This window comes from Blennius ocellaris, assembly GCF_963422515.1.
Source record: "Blennius ocellaris genome assembly, chromosome: 22".
NCBI lineage: Eukaryota > Metazoa > Chordata > Actinopteri > Blenniiformes > Blenniidae > Blennius > Blennius ocellaris.
In genome coordinates, this window is record NC_137671.1 from 21,111,399 (window position 1) to 21,132,730 (window position 21,332).

Consider the following 21,332-nt stretch of genomic DNA (forward strand, 5'->3'; position numbering starts at 1 on the left):
GCGAGGCCAGCAGTGTGGCGAGGCCAGCAGCGGGGCAGAGGAGCTGCATGGCGAGGCCAGCAGCGTGGCGAGGCCAGCAGGGGGGCGAGGCCAGCAGTGTGGCGAGGCCAGCAGGGGGGCGAGGCTAGCGACGTGGCGAGGCCAGCGGCGTGGCGAGGCCAGCAGCGGGGCGAGGCCAGCAGTGTGGCGAGGCCAGCAGCGGGGCAGAGGAGCTGCATGGCGAGGCCAGCAGCGTGGCGAGGCCAGCAGGGGGGCGAGGCCAGCAGTGTGGCGAGGCCAGCAGGGGGGCGAGGCTAGCGACGTGGCGAGGCCAGCGGCGTGGCGAGGCCAGCAGCGGGGCGAGGCCAGCAGTGTGGCGAGGCCAGCAGCGGGGCAGAGGAGCTGCATGGCGAGGCCAGCAGCGTGGCGAGGCCAGCAGCGGGGCGAGGCCAGCAGTGTGGCGAGGCCAGCAGCGTGGCGAGGCCAGCAGTGGGGCGAGGCCAGCAGCGTGGCGAGGCCAGCAGCGGGGCGAGGCCAGCAGCGTGGCAGAGGAGCTGCATGGTGAGGCCAGCAGTGTGGCGAGGCCAGCAGCGGGGCGAGGCCAGCAGCGGGGCAGAGGAGCTGCATGGTGAGGCCAGCAGTGTGGCGAGGCCAGCAGCGGGGCGAGGCCAGCAGTGTGGCGAGGCCAGCAGTGTGGCGAGGCCAGCAGGGGGGCGAGGCTAGCGACGTGGCGAGGCCAGCGGCGTGGCGAGGCCAGCAGCGTGGCGAGGCCAGCAGTGTGGCGAGGCCAGCAGTGTGGCGAGGCCAGCAGGGGGGCGAGGCTAGCGACGTGGCGAGGCCAGCGGCGTGGCGAGGCCAGCGGCGGGGCGAGGCTAGCGACGTGGCGAGGCCAGCGGCGTGGCGAGGCCAGCAGTGTGGCGAGGCCAGCAGGGGGGCGAGGCTAGCGACGTGGCGAGGCCAGCGGCGTGGCGAGGCCAGCAGCGGGGCGAGGCCAGCAGTGTGGCGAGGCCAGCAGCGGGGCAGAGGAGCTGCATGGCGAGGCCAGCAGCGTGGCGAGGCCAGCAGCGTGGCGAGGCCAGCAGCGGGGCGAGGCCAGCAGCGGGGCGAGGCCAGCGGCGTGGCGAGGCTAGCGACGTGGCGAGGCCAGCGGCGTGGCGAGGCCAGCAGTGTGGCGAGGCCAGCAGTGTGGCGAGGCCAGCAGGGGGGCGAGGCTAGCGACGTGGCGAGGCCAGCGGCGTGGCGAGGCCAGCAGCGGGGCGAGGCCAGCAGTGTGGCGAGGCCAGCAGTGTGGCGAGGCCAGCAGCGGGGCAGAGGAGCTGCATGGCGAGGCCAGCAGCGTGGCGAGGCCAGCAGCGTGGCGAGGCCAGCGGCGGGGCGAGGCCAGCGGCGGGGCGAGGCCAGCGGCGTGGCGAGGCTAGCGACGTGGCGAGGCCAGCGGCGTGGCGAGGCCAGCAGTGTGGCGAGGCCAGCAGTGTGGCGAGGCCAGCAGGGGGGCGAGGCTAGCGACGTGGCGAGGCCAGCGGCGTGGCGAGGCCAGCAGCGGGGCGAGGCCAGCAGTGTGGCGAGGCCAGCAGTGTGGCGAGGCCAGCAGCGGGGCAGAGGAGCTGCATGGCGAGGCCAGCAGCGTGGCGAGGCCAGCAGGGGGGCGAGGCCAGCAGGGGGGCGAGGCTAGCGACGTGGCGAGGCCAGCAGCGTGGCGAGGCCAGCAGGGGGGCGAGGCCAGCGGCGTGGCGAGGCCAGCAGGGGGGCGAGGTCAGCAGGGGGGCGAGGCCAGCGGCGTGGCGAGGCCAGCAGGGGGGCGAGGCCAGCAGGGGGGCGAGGCTAGCGACGTGGCGAGGCCAGCAGCGTGGCGAGGCCAGCAGGGGGGCGAGGCCAGCGGCGTGGCGAGGCCAGCAGGGGGGCGAGGTCAGCAGGGGGGCGAGGCCAGCGGCGTGGCGAGGCCAGCAGGGGGGCGAGGCCAGCAGGGGGGCGAGGCTAGCGACGTGGCGAGGCCAGCAGCGTGGCGAGGCCAGCAGGGGGGCGAGGCCAGAGGTTTGGAAATGACCAACTTCACAACTCTTGATGGTGATGTCAGCGACGTGCACTTGGGCTTTAATGAAAGTGGAAGGAAGGAAAACAAAAAAACTGAACTGGAGAACTTCAGACGAGCTGTTAAAGGGACAATATGTAAGATTTAAGTCAAACCCAGTCATGAGTCAATGTTCCTCAGTTTCATCAGTTTGCTGTCTTTGCAAAAACGGTTCAGTTCTCATCACATTAGCGATGGTTTCAGAATCTGCTGCTGGACTTGTACTAAAGCGCCGTGAGTAGTAGAGCGACTCCAGACTATTACTATTACTACTACCACTGTGGTAATACAAGACTAATTCAGCTGCACCTCGCTGGTTTACGTTTTAACTTGTAGGTTTCTCTGGAATATGCCGATGATTGTTTCTTGGTTGTTTTGAATGTTTGAAAAGGTCCGTGTTAAAAGTTCTTGGTGTTTCAGTTTCTAATCCAAAGACTCATAAATGGGACATGAACGTCACTTCTAAATCTGCAGTAGTCTTGAAGGTGCATTGAGTGTCTGACTTCCACTGGGAACGCTTGGGTTTGGTGTCTTGTGAACATAGTGACGCTACCTACAGTTTTCACCATCATTGATATCGGAGGCCTCGTGCAAGACGGGTCCACGGACAGCTGATTACACAATTCTCTGACAGTGTCAGAAATTCAACGAGACTGCTCATCTTCCACCTACAGCTACTCCCCAGCCAATGGAATTGCAATCCTACGGCCAACCGACAAATAAGTAGACGGACTGTAACGGAAGTGAAGCACTGCAGAAACAGTTTGTGGGATAGCGAAAAGGAGAAGCCTTGGAGAGATTGAGCAGCAGCTTTGTTTCCACGTCGTATCATCAGTTTTGACTGATCGTGACGTTGTGATCTCGTTATATTTGCGTATCAACGCATGATACAGCTGGTGTTACCTTTGTTTTTGGTTGTAATTTAGTGTGAGTGCTAAGAAACACACTGCCGTACCGAAGAACTTGAACTCACTCGTGCTCGACGTCAATAGCTCATATGAGGGTAAACAACTGTGCCCCCCAAATGTGATGAATTTAACGGACTCATCAAACCTCCACCGACAACCATCTTTATTCTCATTTCCGACACAATTTTACTTCTCTGTTGCTATGGACTGTTGACTCAAAGCTTCCCCCTAGTGGAGGTATAAAGTGAAGTCCATGCTAACGTAAAGGACTTCAAGAAGTAGGTCAGCAGTAACGGAAACTAGACCATGCCAATCCGTTGGTCTGGCTACATAAACTAGAGTCAAGACTCTTAAAACCCATTCTGTTTGAATGAGTGTCTGGAAATATGACCTGTGATGGTCTGTGACCTCCTTCCTGAGCATGGGCTCCAGTGACCCCAGTGTGGGTGAAGTAGTGATTCCCCCTGAAGGGAGACGAGCACTGTGTTGTTGTGACACCCTGTCCTCCAATCAGATGTTGCACTATGAAACACGGCGGAAGCCTACTTTCCTCCACACTTCAATCAAAGTTATGAAACATCCAAAACAGGTCACAAGAGAGCCAGTAAAAGTATCTCAAGCACTGGGTGGAATTCATAAACAACCTCCTGCTTCCCGGGATAAGAATATCTGCCCTGCCTCCTCCTTCTAGACCTCAACAACCCAGGAGGCTGGGAATGGGCAGCTAGGAAGTCCGGGGCTCTGGAGACAGAGGCCGTGGCCCAGTGGCATCCAGAGCACCAAACATCTGGGGGGACTCTGCTCACAGGTCATCCTCTTGTTCTTGTTTAGGGAATGTCGATGGAGTCTGAGGCTGTTCAAATGAGATCTGCTGTATAAACAGAATAAAACTGGTTCTCTGATCGAGAGCAGAGCAGATAAACTGCTGATGTTACTGGATGTGATCAAAGAGAGCCGGCAGCCTGTTGACAGACATCAAAGAAAGACTTGACCAAGACCGACTGTGAACGCTTGTTTAGCGCCCATCAATAGTCACGGCCAATATTAGCAGCACTGTCCCTCTGTTTGGAGTCCTCCAAGAGGCAAACATCAAATGCTATTTAAAACTGGCTGTGATTCAGTCCATCAACCCGAGCTGTGTTTACCAACTGAAGCCAGAGGCTGCAACCATTTAGAGCAAAGGAAAGAAGGAGTGGAAGAGCGGAGAGGAATCTTCTGTCAGGGAAGCTGCTCAACTTCCATTTTTAGCTCTGATGAAGGTTTGGGTTTTCTCTTGGCGTCGGTATCCTCCTCCAGCTGGTTGAAAGCAGCTCTGTGATCGGAGGGGACTGCAGATAGCAAAGCTTTATTATATTTCTCAAATGTTAGGTCATTTATGGATTTTTATGTGGAAGTTAAATTTGCAAATTCCCCTTAGTATTGTCAAGACTGACTGATCTGCAAAGTGTTTAATTGTGGGAAAAGCTCTGGCTTCCACAGAGCGCCTTTAATTCACTCAGAGTAACTGATGCAAGGACCTCATCCCTGTTACTGTGTTGATCCATATACATCTAAATAAAGAGCTCAATCAATAACTGCCACTGTGACGCTTTGTAAGATGTTGTGATTCATTATTAAAGACAGCTGGTCGTCTTTCTCACTGCCTCTCCCTTCCACACCACCTCTCAGGGACAAAGCACTGGGCAGTGGTAGTTCCTTCTCCTGGTCTCTGGTCCCTCCAGAACTGGAAGTTCCCCTCGCCACCCTCAGAGACTGCATGAGGAGCTCATTTCACTGATTTACACCAGATGTCGCTGTCACTACTCATTAATTACTCTATTGTTGCATCGACTTCGTGGTAAAGGTTTTAACATGCATTCAGGCTCATTTAAAAGGTAAAGACTAAATTAAATAAAGAGAAATGTCACAAACTGACATGTATACCCTCACAATGAACCATCTCCACTTCAGGTCCAGTGTCCATGAACAAGTCACAAAAGTGGGATTAAATCACAGACAATGTAAGGCCTCATTTACACCACAATGTCCATTGAGACAGAAAGGCTGAAGGCGATGTAGTTTTCATGTTGGGCCACTAGTAGGTGCAGTTGGGTTTTTTGTATTGAAACCACACACATGCAGAGAACAATGTGCTCTAAACAATAATAACGAGAGAACTAATGACCAAGTTGGATTGTTATTACGGAGACTGTCAACTATAGAAAGGCTAGAAATCAATGCGGTGTCATCTGGTCGCACTGTTGTGAGTTGAGGAGTTTCACAGCGTAGGAAACACCCACAGTGCATCTATGTGCTAATTCAGTGTGGTGTGTGCATGAATGTTAACTTTGGATTTGACTAGATTGAGGACAAAAACACTGGTTAACCTTCGTGAAAGTTAATGAGGGATTTTAACGTTTATCATCATACACCGTATTGAGCTTAAAACGTAATATTCTGGCTCTCCATCTCCATTTACTGGTCACTTTTTCAAGTGTTAATAAAGTAGTATTTCTCTGTATTTAGGTCATTAAAGGAGATGGCTTCATGTCTTTGTGTTGATCTGAAGCATTTACAGTAGGATGGAGGATGACAAAAGTGTTTTAGGCCTTAATCCTAATACTACAGCTTTAAATGTAGAAATTGTTCCAAGAAGACTTAAATAGTGAAGCTTATGATATCTTGTTGGTCACAGTGTAAAAATGAGGCTTGTTTTGTTGAGGAAAGCAGGACAGTGAACATGTTGCTGGCTGCAGAGCACTAATTCCGTGCAGTGCATGTCAGTGAATGTGAGCGCATGCAGCTCGTCCTACATCTTCACGTCCGCTCTTTAACAACTTCCAGTCCTCAAATCAAAGTGCCGTTTCCAAAGAATTACACGAAATACACATGAGGACATGGAGCTTGACACTAATCTGAGAGGTGTGAAGCAGCAAGCGGTTCCTCTGCTCCGGTCCGGCTCACTGGTAGCTCAGGTAGCTGATCAGGATCTTTGGGATGTCCAGCTGGACCACAGCCTGCAGGGCCCGGGGGCCCAGCACCTTCCGGACCGCCAGCCGGCTGAGCTGCTGCAGACCCATGGGCGTGGCTGCACAGAGGACGAGACGTTGACACGTGACGCTTGGTCTGGGAAGCTGGTGTCACATGGGTGGTGTACATTATCATGCTGTGTACCAACATGAGCCTCATGAAGCTGGTGTCACAGGGGTAGTGTACGTTAACATGCTGTGTACCAACATGAGCCTATCACTCATGAAGCTGGTGTCACAGGGGTAGTGTACGTTAACATGCTGTGTACCAACATGAGCCTATCACTCATGAAGCTGGTGTCACAGGGGTAGTGTACGTTAACATGCTGTGTACCAACATGAGCCTATCACTCATGAAGCTGGTGTCACAGGGGTAGTGTACATTATCATGCTGTGTACCAACATGAGCCCATCACTCATGAAGCTGGTGTCACAGGGGTAGTGTACATTATCATGCTGTGTACCAACATGAGCCTCATGAAGCTGGTGTCACATGGGTAGTGTACATTAACATGCTGTGTACCAACATGAGCCTATCACTCATGAAACTGGTGTCACATGGGTAGTGTACATTATCATGCTGTGTACCAACATGAGCCCATCACTCATGAAGCTGGTGTCACAGGGGTAGTGTACATTATCATGCTGTGTACCAACATGAGCCTCATGAAGCTGGTGTCACATGGCTAGTGTACATTAACATGCTGTCTACCAACATGAGCCTATCACTCATGAAGCTGGTGTCACAGGGGTAGTGTACATTAACATGCTGTGTACCAACATGAGCCTCATGAAGCTGGTGTCACATGGGTAGTGTACATTAACATGCTGTGTACCAACATGAGCCTCATGAAGCTGGTGTCACATGGGTAGTGTACATTAACATGCTGTGTATCAACATGAGCCTATCACTCATGAAGCTGGTGTCACAGGGGTAGTGTACGTTAACATGCTGTGTACCAACATGAGCCTATCACTCATGAAGCTGGTGTCACAGGGGTAGTGTACGTTAACATGCTGTGTACCAACATGAGCCTATCACTCATGAAGCTGGTGTCACAGGGGTAGTGTACGTTAACATGCTGTGTACCAACATGAGCCTATCACTCATGAAGCTGGTGTCACAGGGGTAGTGTACATTATCATGCTGTGTACCAACATGAGCCCATCACTCATGAAGCTGGTGTCACAGGGGTAGTGTACATTATCATGCTGTGTACCAACATGAGCCTCATGAAGCTGGTGTCACATGGGTAGTGTACATTAACATGCTGTGTACCAACATGAGCCTATCACTCATGAAACTGGTGTCACATGGGTAGTGTACATTATCATGCTGTGTACCAACATGAGCCCATCACTCATGAAGCTGGTGTCACAGGGGTAGTGTACATTATCATGCTGTGTACCAACATGAGCCTCATGAAGCTGGTGTCACATGGCTAGTGTACATTAACATGCTGTCTACCAACATGAGCCTATCACTCATGAAGCTGGTGTCACAGGGGTAGTGTACATTAACATGCTGTGTACCAACATGAGCCTCATGAAGCTGGTGTCACATGGGTAGTGTACATTAACATGCTGTGTACCAACATGAGCCTCATGAAGCTGGTGTCACATGGGTAGTGTACATTAACATGCTGTGTATCAACATGAGCCCATCACTCATGAAGCTGGTGTCACATGGGCAGTGTACATTAACATGCTGTGTATCAACATGAGCCTATCACTCATGAAGCTGGTGTCACATGGGTAGTGTACATTAACATGCTGTGTATCAACATGAGCCTATCACTCATGAAGCTGGTGTCACATGGGTAGTGTACATTAACATGCTGTGTATCAACATGAGCCTATCACTCATGAAGCTGGTGTCACATGGGTAGTGTACATTAACATGCTGTGTATCAACATGAGCCAATCACTCATGAAGCTGGTGTCACAGGGGTAGTGTACATTAACATGCTGTGTACCAACATGAGCCTATCACTCATGAAGCTGGTGTCACATGGGTAGTGTACATCAGTGATTCCCAACCGGGGGTACACGGACCCCTAGGGGTACGCGAGGGTATTGCAGGGGGTACGCAGAAAGATTATAAATTAGCCTACAGTATCCACACACACACAAAAAAAAAATTTATACTATATTATATTGTATTATATCATTAATTTTAGTAAGGCCATACGTTTATTTTCCATGAGTAGCAGTTCGTCCACAGTGATTGTAACACTACAATGCACATAATATGAAAAGACTATAAAGTGGCGCGCTTTAAAAAAAAAAAAAAAAAAAAAAGGTTCACGTTATTGCTGCGGGCGCGCACGATTCACGAAGCTAGCTAACTCTAGCTGCATACCGACTGTAAACATGGATGCATGGCTAGGCAGGAGTAAACGTCCAGCTACCGCTACTGCTACCGTCGCCTCGGACGCAGGCACAGGGGAGCCCAGTGAAAAAAGGAATTATGAAAGACTTATGAAAGACAAGCAAGCGCAAGTGTCTCATTAAAAGGTATGTTTTTACACTCACAATAATTGTTTTATTTAAACGAGCAGTTGGATAGATAGAAAGACAAAGGGTTAAATATAAGTACACATTAAGGCGAATAATCACACACGAGAGAGGGGGTACTTTTCACATGGAAACCAGCTCAAGGGGTACACTGGTCAAAAAAGGTTGGGAACCACTGGTGTACATTAACATGCTGTGTATCAACATGAGCCTATCACCCATGAAGCTGGTGTCACATGGGTAGTGTACATTAACATGCTGTGTATCAACATGAGCCAATCACTCATGAAGCTGGTGTCACATGGGTAGTGTACATTAACATGCTGTGTACCAACATGAGCCTATAACTCATGAAGCTGGTGTCACATGGGTAGTGTACATTAACATGCTGTGTACCAACATGAGCCTATAACTCATGAAGCTGGTGTCACATGGGTAGTGTACATTAACATGCTGTGTATCAACATGAGCCCATCACTCATGAAGCTGGTGTCACAGGGGTAGTGTACATTAACATGCTGTGTATCAACATGAGCCCATCACTCATGAAGCTGGTGTCACATGGGTAGTGTACATTAACATGCTGTGTACCAACATGAGCCTATAACTCATGAAGCTGGTGTCACATGGGTAGTGTACATTAACATGCTGTGTACCAACATGAGCCTATCACTCATGAAGCTGGTGTCACAGGGGTAGTGTACATTAACATGCTGTGTACCAACATGAGCCCATCACTCATGAAGCTAAACGCCCCTCAGTTATGAGACTCATGATGGCTGTGAGCCAAGTTCCCATAGAGAAGTTTAAAGTGATTTTACAAGAAAAACAAGAAAAGGCGAATATAATTTAAGAGGATTATCTACTTTTCAGGTACCTACAATGAAAACTAATATACCATACAGATGTGTTTCTGTTCTGGGAGTTAACTTAAATTTAATATTCAAAAAAGCTATAAAATACTGAATAATTAAGAGTACAGTTCAGACTGATGAGAGAAATGGAATAGTATTCATGTTATTCATATATTCTTTAGGATCTTGTCTCTGTTTTTATTTTGACTTTAGCTGTTGCTTTTATTGTTCATGAAATGTTAGTTAACATTGATACTACGTAGCTGTTGCATTCTGGGTGTTTTAACAAACCCCCCTGACCAGCAGGGCTTGGAGGCTCTCTCATGGCAGCCTCCCTGATGTTGCAGCTCCGGCCTCACCGTGGCATTGTCTCACTGCTCTGGTGGTGTGGTGTGGTGGCTGGAGCCTCTGGTGGTGTGGTGTGGTGGCTGGAGCCTCTGGTGGTGTGGTGGCTGCCTGGAGCCTCTGGTGGTGTGGTGTGGTGGCTGGAGCCTCTGGTGGTGTGGTGTGGTGCCTGGAGCCTCTGGTGGTGTGGTGTGGTGGCTGGAGCCTCTGGTGGTGTGGTGTGGTGCCTGGAGCCTCTGGTGGTGTGGTGTGGTGGCTGGAGCCTCTGGTGGTGTGGTGGCTGCCTGGAGCCTCTGGTGGTGTGGTGTGGTGCCTGGAGCCTCTGGTGGTGTGGTGCCTGGAGCCTCTGGTGGTGTGGTGTGGTGCCTGGAGCCTCTGGTGGTGTGGTGCCTGGAGCCTCTGGTGGTGTGGTGTGGTGCCTGGAGCCTCTGGTGGTGTGGTGTGGTGGCTGGAGCCTCTGGTGGTGTGGTGGCTGCCTGGAGCCTCTGGTGGTGTGGTGTGGTGCCTGGAGCCTCTGGTGGTGTGGTGCCTGGAGCCTCTGGTGGTGTGGTGTGGTGCCTGGAGCCTCTGGTGGTGTGGTGCCTGGAGCCTCTGGTGGTGTGGTGTGGTGCCTGGAGCCTCTGGTGGTGTGGTGCCTGGAGCCTCTGGTGGTGTGGTGTGGTGCCTGGAGCCTCTGGTGGTGTGGTGTGGTGCCTGGAGCCTCTGGTGGTGTGGTGTGGTGGCTGGAGCCTCTGGTGGTGTGGTGTGGAGCCTCTGGTGGTGTGGTGTGGTGCCTGGAGCCTCTGGTGGTGTGGTGTGGAGCCTCTGGTGGTGTGGTGTGGTGCCTGGAGCCTCTGGTGGTGTGGTGTGGTGCCTGGAGCCTCTGGTGGTGTGGTGTGGTGCCTGGAGCCTCTGGTGGTGTGGTGTGGTGCCTGGAGCCTCTGGTGGTGTGGTGTGGTGGCTGGAGCCTCTGGTGGTGTGGTGCCTGGAGCCTCTGGTGGTGTGGTGTGGAGCCTCTGGTGGTGTGGTGTGGTGCCTGGAGCCTCTGGTGGTGTGGTGTGGAGCCTCTGGTGGTGTGGTGTGGTGCCTGGAGCCTCTGGTGGTGTGGTGTGGTGGCTGGAGCCTCTGGTGGTGTGGTGTGGTGCCTGGAGCCTCTGGTGGTGTGGTGTGGTGGCTGGAGCCTCTGGTGGTGTGGTGTGGTGCCTGGAGCCTCTGGTGGTGTGGTGTGGTGCCTGGAGCCTCTGGTGGTGTGGTGTGGTGGCTGGAGCCTCTGGTGGTGTGGTGTGGTGCCTGGAGCCTCTGGTGGTGTGGTGTGGTGCCTGGAGCCTCTGGTGGTGTGGTGTGGTGCCTGGAGCCTCTGGTGGTGTGGTGTGGTGCCTGGAGCCTCTGGTGGTGTGGTGTGGTGGCGGGAGCCTCTGGTGGTGTGGTGTGGAGCCTCTGGTGGTGTGGTGTGGAGCCTCTGGTGGTGTGGTGTGGTGCCTGGAGCCTCTGGTGGTGTGGTGCCTGGAGCCTCTGGTGGTGTGGTGTGGTGCCTGGAGCCTCTGGTGGTGTGGTGTGGAGCCTCTGGTGGTGTGGTGTGGTGCCTGGAGCCTCTGGTGGTGTGGTGTGGAGCCTCTGGTGGTGTGGTGTGGTGCCTGGAGCCTCTGGTGGTGTGGTGTGGTGCCGGGAGCCTCTGGTGGTGTGGTGTGGTGGCGGGAGCCTCTGGTGGTGTGGTGTGGAGCCTCTGGTGGTGTGGTGTGGAGCCTCTGGTGGTGTGGTGTGGTGCCTGGAGCCTCTGGTGGTGTGGTGCCTGGAGCCTCTGGTGGTGTGGTGTGGTGCCTGGAGCCTCTGGTGGTGTGGTGTGGAGCCTCTGGTGGTGTGGTGTGGTGCCTGGAGCCTCTGGTGGTGTGGTGTGGAGCCTCTGGTGGTGTGGTGTGGTGCCTGGAGCCTCTGGTGGTGTGGTGTGGTGTGGTGCCTGGAGCCTCTGGTGGTGTGGTGTGGTGGCTGGAGCCTCTGGTGGTGTGGTGTGGTGGCTGGAGCCTCTGGTGGTGTGGTGTGGTGCCTGGAGCCTCTGGTGGTGTGGTGTGGTGCCTGGAGCCTCTGGTGGTGTGGTGTGGTGGCTGGAGCCTCTGGTGGTGTGGTGTGGTGCCTGGAGCCTCTGGTGGTGTGGTGTGGTGCCTGGAGCCTCTGGTGGTGTGGTGTGGTGCCTGGAGCCTCTGGTGGTGTGGTGTGGTGCCTGGAGCCTCTGGTGGTGTGGTGTGGTGGCTGGAGCCTCTGGTGGTGTGGTGTGGTGGCGGGAGCCTCTGGTGGTGTGGTGTGGAGCCTCTGGTGGTGTGGTGTGGAGCCTCTGGTGGTGTGGTGTGGTGCCTGGAGCCTCTGGTGGTGTGGTGCCTGGAGCCTCTGGTGGTGTGGTGTGGTGCCTGGAGCCTCTGGTGGTGTGGTGTGGAGCCTCTGGTGGTGTGGTGTGGTGCCTGGAGCCTCTGGTGGTGTGGTGTGGTGCCTGGAGCCTCTGGTGGTGTGGTGTGGAGCCTCTGGTGGTGTGGTGTGGTGCCTGGAGCCTCTGGTGGTGTGGTGTGGTGTGGTGCCTGGAGCCTCTGGTGGTGTGGTGTGGTGGCTGGAGCCTCTGGTGGTGTGGTGTGGTGGCGGGAGCCTCTGGTGGTGTGGTGTGGAGCCTCTGGTGGTGTGGTGTGGAGCCTCTGGTGGTGTGGTGTGGAGCCTGGAGCCTCTGGTGGTGTGGTGCCTGGAGCCTCTGGTGGTGTGGTGTGGTGCCTGGAGCCTCTGGTGGTGTGGTGTGGAGCCTCTGGTGGTGTGGTGTGGTGCCTGGAGCCTCTGGTGGTGTGGTGTGGTGTGGTGCCTGGAGCCTCTGGTGGTGTGGTGTGGTGGCTGGAGCCTCTGGTGGTGTGGTGTGGTGGCGGGAGCCTCTGGTGGTGTGGTGTGGAGCCTCTGGTGGTGTGGTGTGGAGCCTCTGGTGGTGTGGTGTGGTGCCTGGAGCCTCTGGTGGTGTGGTGCCTGGAGCCTCTGGTGGTGTGGTGTGGTGCCTGGAGCCTCTGGTGGTGTGGTGTGGAGCCTCTGGTGGTGTGGTGTGGTGCCTGGAGCCTCTGGTGGTGTGGTGTGGTGCCTGGAGCCTCTGGTGGTGTGGTGTGGAGCCTCTGGTGGTGTGGTGTGGTGCCTGGAGCCTCTGGTGGTGTGGTGTGGTGCCTGGAGCCTCTGGTGGTGTGGTGTGGTGGCTGGAGCCTCTGGTGGTGTGGTGTGGTGCCTGGAGCCTCTGGTGGTGTGGTGTGGTGGCTGGAGCCTCTGGTGGTGTGGTGTGGTGGCGGGAGCCTCTGGTGGTGTGGTGTGGTGCCTGGAGCCTCTGGTGGTGTGGTGTGGTGCCTGGAGCCTCTGGTGGTGTGGTGTGGTGGCTGGAGCCTCTGGTGGTGTGGTGTGGTGGCGGGAGCCTCTGGTGGTGTGGTGTGGTGCCTGGAGCCTCTGGTGGTGTGGTGTGGTGCCTGGAGCCTCTGGTGGTGTGGTGTGGTGGCTGGAGCCTCTGGTGGTGTGGTGTGGTGCCTGGAGCCTCTGGTGGTGTGGTGTGGTGCCTGGAGCCTCTGGTGGTGTGGTGTGGTGGCTGGAGCCTCTGGTGGTGTGGTGTGGTGCCTGGAGCCTCTGGTGGTGTGGTGTGGTGGCTGGAGCCTCTGGTGGTGTGGTGTGGTGCCTGGAGCCTCTGGTGGTGTGGTGTGGTGCCTGGAGCCTCTGGTGGTGTGGTGTGGAGCCTCTGGTGGTGTGGTGTGGTGCCTGGAGCCTCTGGTGGTGTGGTGTGGTGCCTGGAGCCTCTGGTGGTGTGGTGTGGTGGCTGGAGCCTCTGGTGGTGTGGTGTGGTGCCTGGAGCCTCTGGTGGTGTGGTGTGGTGGCTGGAGCCTCTGGTGGTGTGGTGTGGTGGCGGGAGCCTCTGGTGGTGTGGTGTGGTGCCTGGAGCCTCTGGTGGTGTGGTGTGGTGCCTGGAGCCTCTGGTGGTGTGGTGTGGTGGCTGGAGCCTCTGGTGGTGTGGTGTGGTGGCGGGAGCCTCTGGTGGTGTGGTGTGGTGCCTGGAGCCTCTGGTGGTGTGGTGTGGTGCCTGGAGCCTCTGGTGGTGTGGTGTGGTGGCTGGAGCCTCTGGTGGTGTGGTGTGGTGCCTGGAGCCTCTGGTGGTGTGGTGTGGTGCCTGGAGCCTCTGGTGGTGTGGTGTGGTGGCTGGAGCCTCTGGTGGTGTGGTGTGGTGCCTGGAGCCTCTGGTGGTGTGGTGTGGTGGCTGGAGCCTCTGGTGGTGTGGTGTGGTGCCTGGAGCCTCTGGTGGTGTGGTGTGGTGCCTGGAGCCTCTGGTGGGCCCGTCTTGAACCACAGCCATCTACAAACCTCCAAACTGAAGCTCTGACTGCGACAGCGGATCTCACCACACTGCCGATGGAGAAATGGACTCCACATTGCTCACTTTCCTGACGTGACCTACTTCCTATATAAAGATGTGGACGTAAGAGGTCCGTCATCACCTCGTCACGGGAGTCCAGTTACAGTGATGAACATGAAGCTTCACACTATCTGACCCTTCCAGGAAAGGGAAGTGATCCTTGGTCGCCCCCTGCTGGCGCGGTGTGGACACTGCTGTGTGGACGCTCACCCTCGTAAAGCTTCAGGCAGGTGGAGGAGGGCGAGCCCGCCGTGGTGTAGTCCACCGGCTTCTTCTCATGCACGTCCCGAGCGTGGATGTTGGCGCCGAACTCCACCAGGATCTGGATCATCTCCACCCGCATGGCTTTGGCAGCGTGGTGCAGCGGGGTGTCGTGGAGACGGCTGGCGTTCACTTTAGCACCTGAGCAGCACAAACACAAATGATCGTGTTACAAACATGCTTGAAAAAAGGCAAGGCTGCAAACAAGGAGTGGATGTATATATATATATATATATATATAGGCTGTAATATTTACACAATAGGGAGAATTAAAATCCACTGAAAATGTAAGTGGATACTTTGGAGGTAACTTGATGTGAATGGTTCACGTGTGTCATGGCGAATCCTGATTTTCTCTATATTGTACGGGCTGGTCTACTTTTCCCATGGAAATTCAAACAGAATTTGGATTGTACGTCAAATGTGTGTTGGTGTACGACCAACATGAGATACCATGAGTGGACATCTTCAGATAGTGGTGCAGAAGTGACTCTGGCAGACATCCTTCAACCAATCAAACTTCTTCAACCTCCTTGTAAACATGTGATTCACTTTGAAGCTTTGGAGTGTTCACATTCCCAAAGTGAAACTTGCTTCCGTGGTCACAGAGGTGAAGTCTGCTGGGATATGTTGTGGTCCTGGTCCCAATTCAACAAACACACAGTCTTTCATCTACTTTCTGTTTGATGGACTGAACACAACTGAATCACTCTGCTTAGAATGGAGAGAGAGAGAGAGAGAGAGAGAGAGAGAGAGAGAGAGAGGCAGAGAGGCAGAGAGAGAGAGAGAGAGAGAGAGAGAGAGAATGATGTCCATTCAAAGTCAGTTATATACAGTATCTACATCTACCTATGTTATGTAATGAGTTTTTATTTAGTATGAATAAAAACAGGTGAACTACAAGTTAGAGAAACAAGCTTTGAACAGGATGTCTACTGATACAATTCCCACGATTGATGGGTCATGGTGGGTGACGGTGGGTGACGGTGGGTGATGATGACGGTGGGTGACAGTGGGTGACGGTGATGGCGGGTGACGGTGGGTGACAGTGGGTGACGGTGGGTGACGGTGATGGTGGGTGACGGTGATGGTGGGTGACGGTGGGTGATGGCGGGTGACGGTGATGGTGGGTGATGGTGGGTGATGGTGATGGTGGGTGACGGTGGGTGACGGTGGGTGACGGTGGGTGACGGTGGATGACGGTGATGGTGGGTGATGGTGGGTGATGGTGGGTGATGGTGATGGTGGGTGACGGTGGGTGATGGTGATGGTGGGTGACGGTGGGTGACGATGGGTCATGGTGGGTGACGGTGGGTCATGGTGGGTGACGGTGGGTCATGGTGGGTGAGGGTGAGTCATGGTGGGTGACGGTGGGTCATGGTGGGTGAGGGTGGGTCATGGTGGGTGACGGTGGGTGACGATGGGTGATGGTGGGTGACGGTGGGTGACGATGGGTCATGGTGGGTGACGGTGGGTGACGGTGGGTGACGGTGGGTGATGATGACGGTGGGTGACAGTGGGTGACGGTGATGGCGGGTGACGGTGGGTGACAGTGGGTGACGGTGGGTGACGGTGATGGTGGGTGACGGTGATGGTGGGTGACGGTGGGTGATGGCGGGTGACGGTGGGTGATGGTGGGTGACGGTGGATGACGGTGATGGTGGGTGATGGTGGGTGATGGTGATGGTGGGTGACGGTGGGTGATGGTGATGGTGGGTGACGGTGGGTGATGGTGGGTGACGGTGGGTCATGGTGGGTGACGGTGGGTCATGGTGGGTGAGGGTGGGTCATGGTGGGTGACGGTGGGTGAGGGTGGGTCATGGTGGGTGACGGTGGGTGACGGTGGGTCATGGTGGGTGACGGTGGGTCATGGTGGGTGAGGGTGGGTCATGGTGGGTGACGGTGGGTGACGATGGGTGATGGTGGGTGACGATGGGTGACGATGGGTCATGGTGGGTGACGGTGGGTGACGGTGGGTCATGGTGGGTGAGGGTGGGTCATGGTGGGTGACGATGGGTGATGGTGGGTCATGGTGGGTCATGGTGGGTGAGGGTGGGTGACGGTGGGTCACGGTGGGTGAAGGTGGGTCATGGTGGGTGAGGGTGGGTGAGGGTGGGTGATGGTGATGGCGGGTGACAGTGGGTGACGGTGGGTGACGGTGGGTGATGATGACGGTGGGTGACAGTGGGTGACGGTAATGGCGGGTGACGGTGGGTGACAGTGGGTGACGGTGGGTCATGGTGGGTCATGGTGGGTGACGGTGGGTGAGGGTGGGTCATGGTGGGTGAGGGGGGGTCATGGTGGGTCATGGTGGGTGACGGTGGGTCATGGTGGGTGATGGTGGGTGACGGTGGGTCATGGTGGGTGATGGTGGGTGACGGTGGGTCATGGTGGGTGACGGTGGGTCATGGTGAGTCATGGTGGGTGACGGTGGATCATGGTGGGTGACGGTGGGTCATGGTGGGTAACGGTGGGTCATGGTGGGTGACGGTGGATCATGGTGGGTGAGGGTGGGTCATGGTGGGTGAGGGTGGGTCATGGTGGGTGATGGTGGGTCATGGTGGGTGACAGTGGGTCATGGTGGGTGACAGTGGGTCATGGTGGGTCATGGTGGGTGATGGTGGGTCATGGTGGGTGATGGTGGGTCATGGTGGGTCATGGTGGGTCATGGTGGGTGACGGTGGGTCATGGTGGGTGATGGTGGGTGATGGTGGGTGACGGTGGGTCATGGTGGGTGACGGTGGGTCATGGTGGGTGATGGTGGGTGACGGTGGGTCATGGTGGGTGACGGTGGGTGACGGTGTGTCATGGTGGGTGACGGTGGGTCATGGTGGGTGATGGTGGGTCATGGTGGGTGATGGTGGGTGACGGTGGGTCATGGTGGGTGACGGTGGGTGACGGTGGGTCATGGTGGGTGACGGTGGGTGACGGTGGGTCATGGTGGGTGACGGTGGGTCATGGTGGGTGACGGTGGGTGATGGTGGGTCATGGTGGGTGACGGTGGGTGACGGTGGGTCATGGTGGGTGATGGTGGGTGACGGTGGGTCATGGTGGGTGACGGTGGGTCATGGTGGGTGACGGTGGGTCATGGTCAGTCATGGTGGGTGACGGTGGATCATGGTGGGTGAGGGTGGGTCATGGTGGGTGACGGTGGGTCATGGTGGGTGACGGTGGGTCATGGTGGGTGAGGGTGGGTCATGGTGGGTGACGGTGGGTCATGGTGGGTGATGGTGGGTCATGGTGGGTGACGGTGGGTGACGGTGGGTCATGGTGGGTGACGGTGGATCATGGTGGGTGAGGGTGGGTCATGGTGGGTGATGGTGGGTCATGGTGGGTGATGGTGGGTGACGGTGGGTCATGGTGGGTGATGGTGGGTCATGGTGGGTCATGGTGGGTGACGGTGGGTGACGGTGGGTGACGGTGGGTCATGGTGGGTGACGGTGGATGACGGTGATGGTGGGTGATGGTGGGTGATGGTGATGGTGGGTGACGGTGGGTGATGGCCGGTGACGGTGATGGTGGGTGACGGTGGGTGATGGCGGGTGACGGTGGATGACGGTGATGGTGGGTGATGGTGATGGTGGGTGATGGTGGGTGATGGTGATGGTGGGTGACGGTGGGTGACGGTGGGTGACGATGGGTCATGGTGGGTGACGGTGGGTCATGGTGGGTGACGGTGGGTGACGATGGGTCATGGTGGGTGACGGTGGGTGACGGTGGGTCATGGTGGGTGACGGTGGCTCATGGTGGGTGAGGGTGGGTCATGGTGGGTGACGGTGGGTGACGGTGGGTCATGGTGGGTGACGGTGGGTCATGGTGGGTAATGGTGGGTGATGGTGGGTCATGGTGGGTAATGGTGGGTGACGGTGGGTGACGATGGGTCATGGTGGGTGACGGTGGGCGACGGTGGGTCATGGTGGGTGAGGGTGGGTCATGGTGGGTGAGGGTGGGTCATGGTGGGTCATGGTGGGTCACGGTGGGTCATGGTGGGTGAAGGTGGGTCATGGTGGGTGAAGGTGGGTCATGGTGGGTGAAGGTGGGTCATGGTGGGTGAGGGTGGGTGACGGTGGGTCATGGTGGGTGATGGTGGGTCATGGTGGGTGACGGTGGGTCATGGTGGGTGAAGGTGGGTGAGGGTGGGTGACGGTGGGTGAGGGTGGGTGATGGTGGGTCATGGTGGGTGATGGTGGGTCATGGTGGGTGAAGGTGGGTCATGGTGGGTGACGGTGGGTCATGGTGGGTGACGGTGGGTCATGGTGGGTGACGGTGGGTGATGGTGGGTCATGGTGGGTGACGGTGGGTGAGGGTGGGTCATGGTGGGTGAGGGGGGGTCATGGTGGGTCATGGTGGGTGACGGTGGGTCATGGTGGGTGATGGTGGGTGACGGTGGGTCATGGTGGGTGATGGTGGGTGACGGTGGGTCATGGTGGGTGACGGTGGGTCATGGTGAGTCATGGTGGGTGACGGTGGATCATGGTGGGTGACGGTGGGTCATGGTGGGTAACGGTGGGTCATGGTGGGTGACGGTGGATCATGGTGGGTGAGGGTGGGTCATGGTGGGTGAGGGTGGGTCATGGTGGGTGATGGTGGGTCATGGTGGGTGATGGTGGGTCATGGTGGGTGACAGTGGGTCATGGTGGGTGATGGTGGGTCATGGTGGGTGATGGTGGGTCATGGTGGGTCATGGTGGGTGACGGTGGGTCATGGTGGGTGATGGTGGGTGATGGTGGGTGACGGTGGGTCATGGTGGGTGACGGTGGGTCATGGTGGGTGATGGTGGGTGACGGTGGGTCATGGTGGGTGACGGTGGGTGACGGTGGGTCATGGTGTGTCATGGTGGGTGATGGTGGGTCATGGTGGGTGATGGTGGGTGACGGTGGGTCATGGTGGGTGACGGTGGGTGACGGTGGGTCATGGTGGGTGACGGTGGGTGACGGTGGGTCATGGTGGGTGACGGTGGGTCATGGTGGGTGACGGTGGGTGATGGTGGGTCATGGTGGGTGACGGTGGGTGACGGTGGGTCATGGTGGGTGATGGTGGGTGACGGTGGGTCATGGTGGGTGACGGTGGGTCATGGTCAGTCATGGTGGGTGACGGTGGATCATGGTGGGTGAGGGTGGGTCATGGTGGGTGACGGTGGGTCATGGTGGGTGACGGTGGGTCATGGTGGGTGAGGGTGGGTCATGGTGGGTGACGGTGGGTCATGGTGGGTGATGGTGGGTCATGGTGGGTGACGGTGGGTGACGGTGGGTCATGGTGGGTGACGGTGGATCATGGTGGGTGAGGGTGGGTCATGGTGGGTGATGGTGGGTCATGGTGGGTGATGGTGGGTGACGGTGGGTCATGGTGGGTGATGGTGGGTCATGGTGGGTCATGGTGGGTGACGGTGGGTGACGGTGGGTGACGGTGGGTCATGGTGGGTGACGGTGGATGACGGTGATGGTGGGTGATGGTGGGTGATGGTGATGGTGGGTGACGGTGGGTGATGGTGATGGTGGGTGACGGTGGGTGACGATGGGTGACGGTGGGTAACGATGGGTCATGGTGGGTGACGGTGGGTCATGGTGGGTGACGGTGGGTCATGGTGGGTGAGGGTGGTTCATGGTGGGTGACGGTGGGTGACGATGGGTGATGGTGGGTGACGGTGGGTGACGATGGGTGACGATGGGTCATGGTGGGTGACGGTGGGTGACGGTGGGTGATGATGACGGTGGGTGACAGTGGGTGACGGTGATGGCGGGTGACGGTGGGTGACAGTGGGTGACGGTGGGTGATGGTGGGTGACGGTGGGTGATGGCGGGTGACGGTGGGTGATGGTGGGTGACGGTGGGTGATGGCGGGTGACGGTGGGTGACGGTGGATGACGGTGGGTGATGGTGGGTGATGGTGATGGTGGGTGACGATGGGTGATGGTGGGTGACGGTGGGTCATGGTGGGTGACGGTGGGTCATGGTGGGTGACGGTGGGTCATGGTGGGTCATGGTGGGTGATGGTGGGTCATGGTGGGTGAGGGTGGGTCATGGTGGGTGACGGTGGGTGAGGGTGGGTCATGGTGGGTCATGGTGGGTGACGGTGGGTGACGGTGGGTCATGGTGGGTGACGGTGGGTCATGGTGGGTGAGGGTGGGTCATGGTGGGTGACGGTGGGTGACGATGGGTGACGGTGGGTGACGATGGGTCATGGTGGGTGACGGTGGGTGACGGTGGGTGACGGTGGGTCATGGTGGGTGAGGGTGGGTCATGGTGGGTGACGATGGGTGATGGTGGGTCATGGTGGGTCATGGTGGGTGAGGGTGGGTGACGGTGGGTCATGGTGGGTGAAGGTGGGTCATGGTGGGTGAGGGTGGGTGACGGTGGGTGATGGTGATGGCGGGTGACAGTGGGTGACGGTGGGTGACGGTGGGTGATGATGACGGTGGGTGACAGTGGGTGACGGTGATGGCGGGTGACGGTGGGTGACAGTGGGTGACGGTGATGGTGGGTGACGGTGGGTGATGGCAGGTGACGGTGATGGTGGGTGACGGTGGGTGATGGCGGGTGACGGTGGGTGATGGTGGGTGACGGTGGATGACGGTGATGGTGGGTGACGGTGGGTGATGGTGGGTGATGGTGGGTGACGGTGGGTGATGGTGATGGTGGGTGATGGTGGGTGACGATGGGTGATGGTGGGTGACGGTGGGTGACGATGGGTCATGGTGGGTGAAGGTGGGTGACGGTGGGTCATGGTGGGTGACGGTGGGTCATGGTGGGTGAGGGTGGGTCATGGTGGGTGACGGTGGGTGACGGTGGGTCATGGTGGGTGACGGTGGGTAATGGTGGGTGATGGTGGGTCATGGTGGGTGAGGGTGGGTCATGGTGGGTGACGGTGGGTCATGGTGGGTCATGGTGGGTGACGGTGGGTGACGGTGGGTCATGGTGGGTGAGGGTGGGTCATGGTGGGTGACGGTGGGTGACGGTGGGTGACGGTGGGTCATGGTGGGTCATGGTGGGTGACGGTGGGTCATGGTGGGTCATG

General features: G+C 57.2%; 1 protein-coding gene across 1 annotated transcript in view; it reads right to left on the reverse strand.

The window, feature by feature from the left end:
- Positions 1-1,902: 1,902 nt before the first annotated feature.
- Positions 1,903-21,332, reverse strand: part of LOC308146246 (ankyrin repeat and SOCS box protein 13-like) — a 35,399-nt gene continuing 15,969 nt past the window's right edge. The window contains exons 5-6 of the mRNA XM_080517973.1: positions 14,268-14,459; positions 1,903-6,022 (exon numbers count right to left, since the gene is read on the reverse strand). Of these exons, the coding sequence (XP_080374099.1) occupies positions 5,895-6,022; positions 14,268-14,459 (320 nt within the window). The 3' untranslated portion in view covers positions 1,903-5,894. The remainder of the gene's footprint in view (positions 6,023-14,267; positions 14,460-21,332) is intronic.